This window comes from Podarcis bocagei, assembly GCF_964188305.1.
Source record: "Podarcis bocagei genome assembly, chromosome: 10".
Classification (NCBI taxonomy): domain Eukaryota; kingdom Metazoa; phylum Chordata; class Lepidosauria; order Squamata; family Lacertidae; genus Podarcis; species Podarcis bocagei.
Genome location: NC_138135.1, coordinates 24,758,747 through 24,770,811, shown reverse-complemented (window position 1 = coordinate 24,770,811; position 12,065 = coordinate 24,758,747). Strand labels below are relative to the sequence as shown.

General features: G+C 42.9%; 1 protein-coding gene across 2 annotated transcripts in view; it reads left to right on the top strand.

Annotated features, from left to right (window-relative positions):
* The first annotated feature begins 10,628 nt into the window (after window positions 1-10,628).
* Window positions 10,629-12,065, top strand: part of AGK (acylglycerol kinase) — a 40,135-nt gene continuing 38,698 nt past the window's right edge. The window contains exon 1 of one of the 2 annotated variants that reach the window (XM_081212060.1): window positions 10,629-10,948. In XM_081212060.1, the coding sequence (XP_081068186.1) occupies window positions 10,644-10,948 (305 nt within the window). In that variant the 5' untranslated portion in view covers window positions 10,629-10,643. The remainder of the gene's footprint in view (window positions 10,949-12,065) is intronic. The other variant, XM_081212061.1, reaches the window with a different exon arrangement.

Here is a 12,065-nt window from a genome sequence, read left to right as displayed (position 1 = left end):
TTGCCCTCCTAATGAGCTGTTGCAATTCCTAAGGTTACACAAGCAGTGAGAAACAATGACAGGCACCTCGTTAATTAAGTGCCATCCAAAGAAAGCTTCCTGTTTAAGACACAATAACAACCCCTGTCCGTGGAATCGCTAAATATGGAAGGAGAAGACATTGATGGTCTGGTTAAAAATCGGACTAAGCCTATCGCCAAGATGAACGGCAGCATCTTCCTAACCGTGCTGATGTTGACAACAGCTGGCAGTTAAGGGTCTGGTTTCCAAGCTGCTAACTCACCTCTGAGTCGGTGGGACAAATCACGGCTGGCATTTTTAGGTGCTTGCTATCGGAAATCATGGAAGCCAAGAACCAAGTTTGGGGCAAGAACCAAGTTTGGGGCAAGTATAACCCCAGGAGAGATTTGACATGGCAAAATATGCAGCAAAGAGAAGCATGGAAATATAGACGGTAAAAACTTTAAAAGGTGTCCTTTCTAGGGAACCCAAAAGTACCCCACTTCTCTGTCACAAAAACAGACCATGTGTTTAGTAAGCTTCAATATGGTTTACTTACAAAACTCTTCAAAGGTCAGATTCATGCTGCAACGAGGAGGTGGACTCATGGAGGGTCCCCATGACAGCTAGGCTTGTTCACGTGTTACATTGAACACAGGTACAAGCTGTCTCTATGCATGTGCAAGGGTTTGTGTGAAACAGTGAACACTTTAAGGTGCTACTGGAAGGATTTTTTTTATTTTGACTATGGCAGACCAACACGGCTACCTATCTGTAACAGTGAACACTTTATTTGTGCAGTTCAGCTGTTGTCTACACATGGACACAGCCTGTGCGTTTGTTGAACAGGAGCATAGGATGCTGTTTTGTACTGATTCAAACCATTATTCCACGTAGCGCAGTTTTGTCTGCCCTGATTAGGAGCAGCTCTCAGGAATTCAGACATGAGTCTCTTCCATGGAGATAGGAAGGATTTGAACCCGGGACCTTCTGCACGCAAAACAGATGCTCTCTAACACATGTGACTAACTGAGCGAGTGTACAGCTCAACTGTTTGTGTACACAGGTTGTGTGCTTGTTGAGTGTAATGTGTGAACACCTGCGTTGCCCCTCTTTGTCCTTGCATTCATTCCCTCTCTTATTTTCCTCTGGGTCTAGCTCAGCTCAGCTATTCCTTTGCTGCCCATCGTTTGTTGTACGAGCTTATCTTTCACTCCTTGCTTTCACGACAAATTTGTCTGCAACTTTTGCTATAGCCTCTTCCAGTTCCTGGACCTTGGGGGATTTTGGTTCTGAACACTTCACAGTTTATACCGCTAAGCAGAGAACAAGAAGGGATAATACCCATGACTTTCGTAGAGGAGTGAGTAAATTTTGCAACGTCTACCTGAATGAGTCCATCAATTGCTATGTCTTTATCTTGATGGGCAACGAACCAGTTGCTAATGAAATGTTGGTACTTTGCAGAAGCTCCGATTAATGCATTTTAATAGGGGGATGAAGTCACAGCTATGTTAATGGCAGACATGAATTATACATTGTGGATGAATTGCCAAATGGGCGAAGGTAATGTTACATAGCTAGGAAGGCTGACTGCGTTACCAGTAATCAAAGATCATGCTTTGGAGTGCAACATAAGGAGCCAAGAGCCAGGAAGGCCTCACACATCTACATTTCTTTGCAGTTAGGCAGCCAGAGTATGAGTCAGGAGGAGGGATTCCTCTTATGTCAATATTATGCAACAGCTGGAGATAGTACACATAGAATCATAGAACTGTAAAGCTGGAAGGGACTGTTAGAATTCCTGCTCCGTGATTGCAGTCATGGGATTATGGTCTTTCACATGACGGTGTATGTTTTGACTCCACAGAGTGGAAAGTGATGGAGACAGGATGTTTGTGTTACTGTGTTCTGTGAAGTGGAACTATTGTCCTTTGTTCTTTGCTGTCTGATGCTAGAGAGAGAGGGAGCCATGTTGCAGTGCTACATGTGTATTTATATGTAAATAAAGTAGATTAGCGAAAATGCTGAGTTGCTGAGGTCTGTCACGCAAGTTGCGAAGACACTGCGGATCCCTAAGTGTGCCAGTGTCGGTTGGCATTGGTCGCTGTGATGTTTGGGCAGAAGAAAGCTTTTGAAGCTCCCAAACGATCGACCAGGAGGGAGGGAACATGCCAGTCGGGCATGTGTCTTTACCAGGGTCCTACTTGAGTGTAGGACGAGCTCCTGACAGGGACCTCTGAGGGTCATCTAGTCCAACCCCCTGCCATGCATGAATCTTTTGCCCAATGTGGTGCTGGAACCCATGACCCTGATATTAAGAGTCCCATGCTCTACCGACTGAGCTATGTCGGTAGGTACCCCCGAAGTTCTCCATCCAGTAGGAAAGACTTCACAGTAAATAACCAGAAGACCCTGTAACAGTTCCACTTCATACTAGCCCGTTTTTTGTTAGCCCCAAAATGGAAAAGGAGCGAGGTCCCAGCTAAAGAAGAATGGCAACTTAAGCTGACGGAATACGCGCAGCTTGCAGACTTAACGTATATAGAATAAAAGAACAAGAAGAACATACAGTGGTACCTCGCAAGACGAATGCCTCACAAGACAAAAAACTCGCTAGACGAAAGGTTTTTCCGTTTTCGATTTGCCTCGCAAGACGAAATTTCCCTATGGGCTTGCTTCGCAAGACGAAAACATCTCGCGGCTTTGTTTCCTTTGTCTAAAAACAAAGACATGTTTTGTTTATAAAGTTAATTTATTTTCCCTTCAGTTTTTGAACTGCTCTTTACAGTATGTGTGACTTTAAAGAGCAGTTAATAAACTGTTGTTGTACCAAATTTGGCTTTGTTTGGACTTTTTTTGACCATAGGAACGCATTAATTGATTTTCAATGCATTCGTATGGGATTTCGTGATTCGCAAGACGAAAAATTCGTTAGACGACAAAACTTGCGGAACGAATTAATTTTGTCTTGCGGGGCACCACTGTATGTTTAGAGACGATTGGAAAATATTTATTGAATATATAGGGGGAAACTGTGTGCACTTGAAAACATTTGCAGCATTGTGATAAATTCAACAGTGTGAATAAGTTTTGATGGATGTGATAATGGAATACTGAATGGTTTAGTTTATGTAAAATATGCAGGGATTTGTGATATGCAAAATGAACCGTGGAGAGAGAAGAAAGGAAGTCATTGATGTTTAAATGAGTATTCAAAAATGTAAAACAGAAAATTTAATAAAAATTACATAAAAATACTAGCCCTATTTGAAGCTGGTGCCCTCTAGATTTTTGAAGTACATCTAGTTTTTGAAGTACAACTTCGGTTAGCCCCAGGCAGCATTGTCAATGGTCTTGTTAGCTAGGGATGATGGGAGTTGTAGTCCCAAAACATCTGGAGGGCCGAGTTTGCCTATGCCTGATCTAGTCCAACCCCCTGGAATGCAGGAATGTGCAGCTATCCCGTACAGGGATCAAACCTGCAACCTTGGTGTAAACAACACCATGCTCTAACCAACTGAGCTATCCATATCCTCCAATATAAACCCATTGACACCTGGAGGGCACTAAACCCCATTCAAAGGGATGTCACCTATTACTCAGAGAAACACAAAATTTATACAAGAATTGCCCACCTTTTGATTTCACACTCCTGGTGTTCCACAGAAAACCCTCAGCGCTTGGAGTCGTAAGTGCCTATTGGTACCACTCTGAACTACAAACCTGTCCTGGGGCTTGAGCCCTTTGCTATTACAAAATAAACTAATGTCAGCAAAAATGACAGAAAAAATAAAAATGTTTTTTGAAAATGAGGGGGCTCGTGTTCCCCACATTCATCATGGGACACTCTAAAAAGCAATACTAAGGGCCACTTTTATTAGTGAAGGCAGCAGAATAGAAACAAATCTCAAACAGATTCAGGAGAATATTTTATTTGGAGAAATAATTTTTTTAAGAACTACAGCACAAGGGGACAGCTAGTAACAGGGTATATAAAATTCCAATCAGAAAAAATCAAAATTGGATTCTTCAGACGTAAATAAAATAGAAGACTCCTTGTCAATCAATATTTTTATGAATTTGACGGTAAAAAAATCCAAATTATTAGCAATAAAATTAAACAAAAATGTAAAAAGGCACCAATTGTTCTTTAAAACCCCAAGGGGAGGAATCTACCAAGGTAAGGCAATACTAATCAATTTTAAAATTCATTTGAAAACATATATGCTCATTATTCAAACCTATTAGTTTGAATAATGAGGCAATCGACCCATATCTGGATAAAATAGGAGTACAATTGGATGTTGAGCAAATGGACTATTTAAATCAACCCTTTACAACAGAAGAAATTGATAAACCAATTAAAAATTTAAAACTAGGAAAATCTCCAGGGAAAGAGATTTGTGGGCAGTTTCTATAAGAAATAAATGAAACCAAACTAATTCCCATTCTACGTATACTGTTAAATTACAGGGGGGAAAGGTGGAGTTATCCGAGACACATGGAGACACATACGAGGGAATAACAGAATGTCAATACAAAAACCAAATAGAATAGATACTATTAGGAGGGTTCTAAATACTATCTATTATGGAAGGGAAACCCCCCACTTTCCTTTAGAATTTTGTCACTGGATGCAAGCAAAGCTTTTGATGGGCTGCCTTATCAGTCTTAAAAAATGAATCTGGGTGTCTGTTTTGTCATCATATTGCAAAGACTTTATACAGGCAGAACAGCAACTACTTTTTACTCTAAATAGGGGACCAAAACAGGGGTGCCCCTTATTCCCACTTGTTTGCCTTCACCATGCAGCCCCTGGCGAAGGCAAACAGAACAGCTCCAGAAATACATGACATAACCATACAAGGCGCTGCTCGTTTTATCTACCTATTTGCAGATGGTGCAGCAATTATAACAACCAGCCGTGAAACAGCAATGCCTAAAACTATGGAACATATGAATACATACAGTTTATTGGCAGGACTGCAAACCAATTGTCGGAAATGTGAAAAGCTGTGTTTAAATTAACATCCCCGGCTGTACAAAATAAAATTCAGACAACTTATAGATTTGCAATTTGCCTCCAAATTTCTTAAACATTTGGGTGCCCTGATCCCTCGAAAATTTAATTACCTTTTAAAATTAAATTATCATTTGTTACTTTTTTAAAAAAGTATGTACAGAGTGCACATTCATATATCCCCTGCCCCGAACCCCGCTTTCCACCCAGCCAGAAACAGCTTGTATTCCTCAGATGAAAATGTCCCGGTTTGCATCTGAGAAATGTTGGAGGGTATGCAATATGGCATGTTGCCATACACAGGCCAGAAAGAAAAGATTAGAGGATGGACGGGGAACCATTTAAGCTTGCCAGGCCTCCCATTTTCCCCACAAGGCCATTCTGGTGTATTCATTCCCATCTGCTCCACACCTGGCATCACGTACAGGGCATCAAGGGTGAGGCAGGTAAAAACTTGCCTTAAACTAAAGGTTTTTTCCCAGGCACTTGTTATGGAAAAATCTAGGTATGAGGCTGCTTAGTCACCCAGCTCATCAGGCACAGCCTGCAAGTCCCTGCGGAATAAAGGAAGAAGTCCAGCCACCAACCGGAGCAAATAGCTGTAGACCAAAGTTTATTGCGCAACAGGTTCAAAGAGGAATTTTGAACCCCAAGGATGAGGTGACAAGGACTTTTAAAAGTTTCCGTCTTATCCCAGCATACAGTTCATTAAGTATCATGGCTACATCAGAAAAGGGGAGGGTTATACATGATTAACATAGGAGGAATGTGTTGGGGCAAAAGGCAATACAGGATATGTATTGGGAAGTACATTCTAAGCACCTATTACAAGAGGACAATAGAACTTTGGTTTGCATAGTCTGCCACCTGGGCAAGTCCGGAGGAGTGCCTATGCCCAGCGATTGACACCTATGAGTACCTTCCTGTGAATACATGACCTCCCACTTGAGGGATTATGGCGGGGACCAAGTGGTTTCCAAGTCCTTGGCCAATTAAGCAAATTGGCGGTGGAATGAAGGAAACTGGCAAAGGAGTTGATTTTATATGATTTTTAAAGCTAGGTAACTTCCCTGAGCTGTCAAGTCAAAGGGATACATTTATGAATAATATTTGTAACATTTTGCAATTTAAAGATGTGCCCCACCCCCCGTAATTTCCGTAACACACCGAAGATCTAATAACCAGCAGGTGACTGCTGGCTCTTTAGAAGCCTCTTTCAAGGCGCTGGGCTGCACTCTGAAAGGTGTTTCTGAAGTCCCCTGGGCAAATAAAGGTGTTGCAGGAATTTCTCTGTTAACAAAGGTCACCTGAGGTCCTTGGGTCAAACTTGGCCTGGGCAAGGTGGGCAAAGATACCAATCTGGCCTGCTAGGCTAAAAAAGAATCCCCACCCTGGCTTGACTTAGAAGGGGCCCACATTTGACACACAGGTGCCAGGTTCCACATTCCTGTAGCTCATCCTTCACAGCGCCCTTTACAAACTACAGTTCCCAGGATTCTTGGTGGCAAGCCATGTGCTATAAATATTTGGTGCGGGTGTGACCTTACGCTGCCACTTCCCCTGGCATTAGGATTTAGAAATGGTCAGCGAGGAAGGAGGGAATAACAATGCAACACGGCCACACATACAAATCAAAAATATCTGGAGGAGAAGAGAAGACGCTGTATACAGGAAAGGCCAAGCGAGAATTCAAGAGTTCTTGTGTGTCTTTGGGTGGTTGGAATCCAGCTGTGTGCAGCAGCGGACACCATTGCAAAGGTAGTTCTGCTCAACCAAATGAGCATCCTTAGTAAGACCAGGAGAAGCCAAGCCTTCCATGACAGCCTGAGCTAGAGAGCCATCTAGCGGCAGGTAGGTCCACCTTACCAGGAGAGACTCAACGAGGCAAAAGAGCTGGGGGGGGGGGCTTGCTAGGACCAAAAAGAAACGCATCTTTCACACCAGCCAGCAAATCATTATAATTAACACCAAAGCCTGCAAGTTTTCGGAGGCTTAATTGGCAAATTAGTCAACCCAAGCTTTAGCTGATTAATCAGGAGCAAATTTTAATCGACAAAAAGCACGTTTAATTGATGGAGCTGAGAGACTGAAGGAACACTTGCCTGCTTTGCTTAGAAAAACAAAACAAAACACATTTTGAGATTGGGCATGTCTTACTGCAACATTTTCACTGACATATTCAAGATTAATGTACATTTTAAGATGAATGGGGGAGGGATCCCTCACATGCCTTCATTATCTTAGGAATGATCAAGGATTGGGGTTGGTTGGTTTTTTTTTAACAGTATGCAGCTCTGCTGAAATTGAAATTGACTGGTTTAAAAAGTAATGATTTAAGCAACTAAAAATCTGCAGTGGTTGATAGGCCAAGTGAGACACGAAAGAGGAGATTCTTTAGCTGTGCTAGGCCAAGTTCAATGAAGTACAGTGGTACCTCGTGTTAAGTACTTAATTCGTTCCGGAGGTCCGTACTTAACCTGAAACTGTTCTTAACCTGAAGCACCACTTTAGCTAATGGGGCCTCCTGCTGCTGCTGCTGAGCATGATTTCTGTTCTCAACCTGAAGCAAAGTTCTTAACCTGAAGCACTATTTCTGGGTTAGCGGAGTATGTAACCTGAAGCGTCTGTAACCTGAGGTACCACTGTACTGTACACAGTTTAGACCCTACCCCCAGCACACAGTTAAGGCCACTTCATACATTCAGCATAGTCAAGTGATATAAAAACCATTTCCCCTAGACTATAATACATTATAAAATACAAATACATTTAAAAAGAAGACAGGAAAAAGGAATGATTAAAGCAAAACAAAACAGAGATCATAAGGAGCATATACGCTCATGATAAAGGAGGATTTAGATTCTCAATTGTTAATAAAAGTTACCCTTATAGTAATAATTCCTCTGTAAGTCTCTAAAAAAAATTAATGGGGGAAAATTATCCTAAATTGTATTTCCACGATGAAGCATGAGTCCATGTAGGCTCCAAAGACTGACCCTCTCCCACTTCCACTTATTTAACCTCTTGTCATCAGCTGATAATAAAATACTTATTTCCAGCAATTTCCAAACTAGATTCTCAAAAGAATCACATATGCAAGGTAATTTCCCTTGGCCTTTAAATAAGACTGCAGCACAGAAATCAGAGGGGTCCTCTGAACAACTCTCTTTTTATGTTTCCTGGTCCCATGCTGCTTCGCTAATCACTCCTACTCAATATCTGAAACAAAAACAGCAGAACAAGTTGGAAAGAAGTATCTGGAACATGGAGAGATACAGCAGGTAGGTTTTGCCTCTAGGGTGACCAGATGTCCAGAGCAAAAACACACACACAACAACAACCCCCAAAACCCAACAACTAAAAATAAGCCAAGTAGTTTTGCCACGAGGGATTCAACAAGAAAGGCTACATTGGGTCATATAAGCCTGGATGGGTAATAAGACAATAATGAAGTCTGTTGCAGCTGTTCATTAGTTTGAATGGATGCAGTGCACCTGGTAGGTTTGGACTAGTGTCTTATCTGCTGTAAAAAATATTAAGACATTGAAGTCATCCGAGATGCACCAGTCGAGGAGCTGTCTTCTATGATCGTTCTATTTGGAAGGTCATGTTTCACAGATGACCTATTTACCATCCATCCCGACCCCCTGAGTTTGTTGAGCATCCCTCATCCCTGACGGATTCAGGGCACAAAAAAGAAAGTCCTCCTTCATGCAGTGCGTAGGTAAACTACAGAACTGGCTCTCACAGGAGGCAACACCCATTTCGGTGGTTTTAAAAGAGGACTGGATGAAAACATGGAGGAGAAGGCTACCAATGGCTACTAACCATGATGGCTTTGCTCTGCCTCCACGGTCAGAGGTGGCCATGATTCTGAATACGAGTTGATGGGAACGGCAGGGGTGGGGAGAGGCCTTCTGCTAAGGTCCCGCTTGCGGGTTTCCTAAAGCTTGACCACTGGGAGAAGGGAATAATAATAATAATAATTTTTATTTATACCCCACCCTCCCCGGCCAGAGCCAGGCTCAGGGCGGCTAACACCAATAAAAGCACAGTAAAAAACATGGTAGGGGAAAAAAAGACCCAATTTAAAATACAGATTAAAATGCAGCCTCATTTTAAAAGTAGCCGATAAATCAAGACCATAAGGGGAGGGAAACATAAGGGCCAGACTGTGCCTTGGCCAAAGGCCTGGTGGAACAGCTCTGTCTTGCAGGCCCTTCGGAAAGTTGTCATGTCCCGCAGGGCCCTAGTCTCTTGTGACAGAGTGTTCCACCAAGTCGGGGCCAGTACTGAAAAGGCCCTGGCCCTAGTTGAGACCAATCTAACCACCTTCCAACCTGGGACCTCTAAAATGTTATTATTTGTGGATCTTAAGGTCCTCCGCGGGGCATACCAGGAGAGGCAGGTACGTGGGTCCTAGGCCACATAGGGCTTTAAAAGTCTATAGGACTAGATGGGCCACTGGGGAAAGATGGGAACACAAATACTGTAATGAAATACGCATATAAATTTATTAGCAGCAGCAGGAGTAAGGATAGTAATAACATGATAGTGTAGATCAGGGGTGGGAAACCTTTAGGATTGTGGGATCCATTTTGCTTTTTACCTAAAACTTTAACAGCACCCAGCCAGAGCCAGGTGCGAAAGACATACAGCCCTAGAATACAAGGTTGCCTCTGAACCCATTCTGAACCTAGGAGTATTGTTTTGCGGAACCAGAACTGAGCTGATCTTCTCGTCCTTCCTTTTCACACAGGTTAGCCTCCTTCATCCCAGGTGAGGACAGGCAAGCCTTTTTGCAGTTGTTGCTGCTGCTCTTGTGAAACCATCGGAAAAGATTGGAAAACGTTCATTGAATGTACAGGAAACTATTGTGTACAGCTGAAAACATTGGCAGCATTGAGAGAAATTCAAAAGTGTAAATAAGTTTGGATCGATGCAATAAGGGAATACTGAATGGTTTATTTTTTGTAAAATATGCAGGGACTTATGGTATGTTCGTGGAAAGAGAAGAAGGAAGTCATTGATATTTTAAGGATGTTAAAGTATATTTTAAATTGTAAAACAGAAAATTCCACACACACACACAGGGCTGGATTTAGGTTTGATGAGGCCCTAAGCTACTGAAGGTAATGGGGCCCTTTATATGTCCAGCAGTCCTTTGTCAGCAACAAATTGTAGCTGTTTGTGTTGAATATAAGCTATATGGTAACTTATGGACCTAATAAGTAATTGTTGAACTGAAATACAATTAAGTATTTTAGGGAGCAGGCTAGCAGGCGGGGCCCATTACTTACACCATAGGAGCCTACACAACACAAAACACTGTTGCTGTATGTAGGTTTTAGAAAATGTACATCCAGTCCCCCCTCCCTTTTAAATTTCCTTTAAAAAAAATTGGGGCCCCCAAGCTATAGCTTTTTTAACCTATACGTAAATCCGGCACTGCACACACAAATGAATGAATGAATGAAACCATCGGGAGCCTGCGATCAACCCCGAACCACCCACGGATCTACCAGTGACAGGATCCCGACGTGGGGAGCAAAAGAGGTTCCCAGGGCATTTCTCGTCGGGGGTGGGTGGCTGGGTGTTTGCGGGCGCGCGTGCTGCACTTATGAACAGTCCTCTCTCCGCGCCGCCTCCGTTCGGGACAGCGCCTTTTCTCTCGGGGAAGCGGCCCGCGCGGAACCAAGGCGCGGTGGCTCACTGTTTCCGCGGGAGGCGGCGGGAAAGGAGCCGCGCAGCGCCCGGAAGCGGGAGGCTATTGCCCGGGAGAGGCTGCGAGAGGGAGACGGAGACCTCCTGCTTCTCTTTGCTTGCGGCAGCCTCGGCCCTGGCGGAGAAGGAGGAGCCAGAAGGGAGCGCGGGGGCCGCGGAGCGGAGGCAGGCTAGGCGGCGAGAGGCGGCTCCACGCGTCAGGTGAGGCCGCACGTTTCAAGTCAGCCGAGGACCCGCGTTTCCCTCGTGTCCTGCCTTTCCTCCGAAGAGCTCGGGGCGTTTGGGTGCGGGTGGGTGGATTTACGCATCAGCTAAACAAGTTATAGTTTAGGGCCCCACTCTCTTGGGGGCGACCAAAAAATTTAAAGGAAACAAAAAAAGATGCACATTTCCAAAATTTGAGATAAAAAAGAAAATAAATCCTACATACAGCAACAGTGGCAAATGGCTTTAGATACCTATTAGGTCCACAGATTACCATATACAGTAGCACATATTCAACACAAAAACAGCGACAATTTGTTGTTGACAGCTGGACATATAAAGGGCCCCATTACTTCCAGTAGCTATGGGCCTGATCAAACCTAAATAATAATAATAATAATAATAATAATAATAATAATAATAATAATAATAATAATTTTTTTTTTATTTGTATCCCGCCCTCCCCGGCCATGTCCGGGCTCAGAGCGGCTAACATAAAATCCAGCCCTGGGTGTCCCCTTTTCTTTCAAAAAATGATCTTAGCATTTTGGAATATGCAGAAATGGGGAAACTTACCGGAAGAATAAGAAATCAAGTTAACATTATTTTGTTACAAACGAATGTTAAAATGGTTTATTGAATATGTACAGAAAATTATAAACAAATAAAAGCATTGGCAGGATTATTGTAATAACCTGCAGTTTTATACGAGTTTTATATTTAAAGAAGATGAATGAAGGAGTAAATTAAGTTTATTTGGATTTGCAGAAGATATTTAAAACAAATTTAAGGAACTGCAGAAAGGGGGGGAGGGAGTCAAGTTTTGAAATGTCAAAATGATTGTTAAAATTAGTGAAATGTATAAACTTGGAAAGTATAATTAATGAAATGAAAACCACAAACAAAACAAAAAATGATCTTGGCAGCAGCAACGCTGCCAGATAGGCAGGGCAGACCTGCCGTGTCCGTGGCTATTTCTGCAGAACCTTAAAGACGAGCCGGTTTATTGTGGTGCATGCCTTTGTGGACGGCAATCTGCGTCATCATGGAATCGTGGAGTTGGAAGGGAAGCACAAGGGTCAACTAGTCCAGCCCCAGGCAGCATCGCCCATGG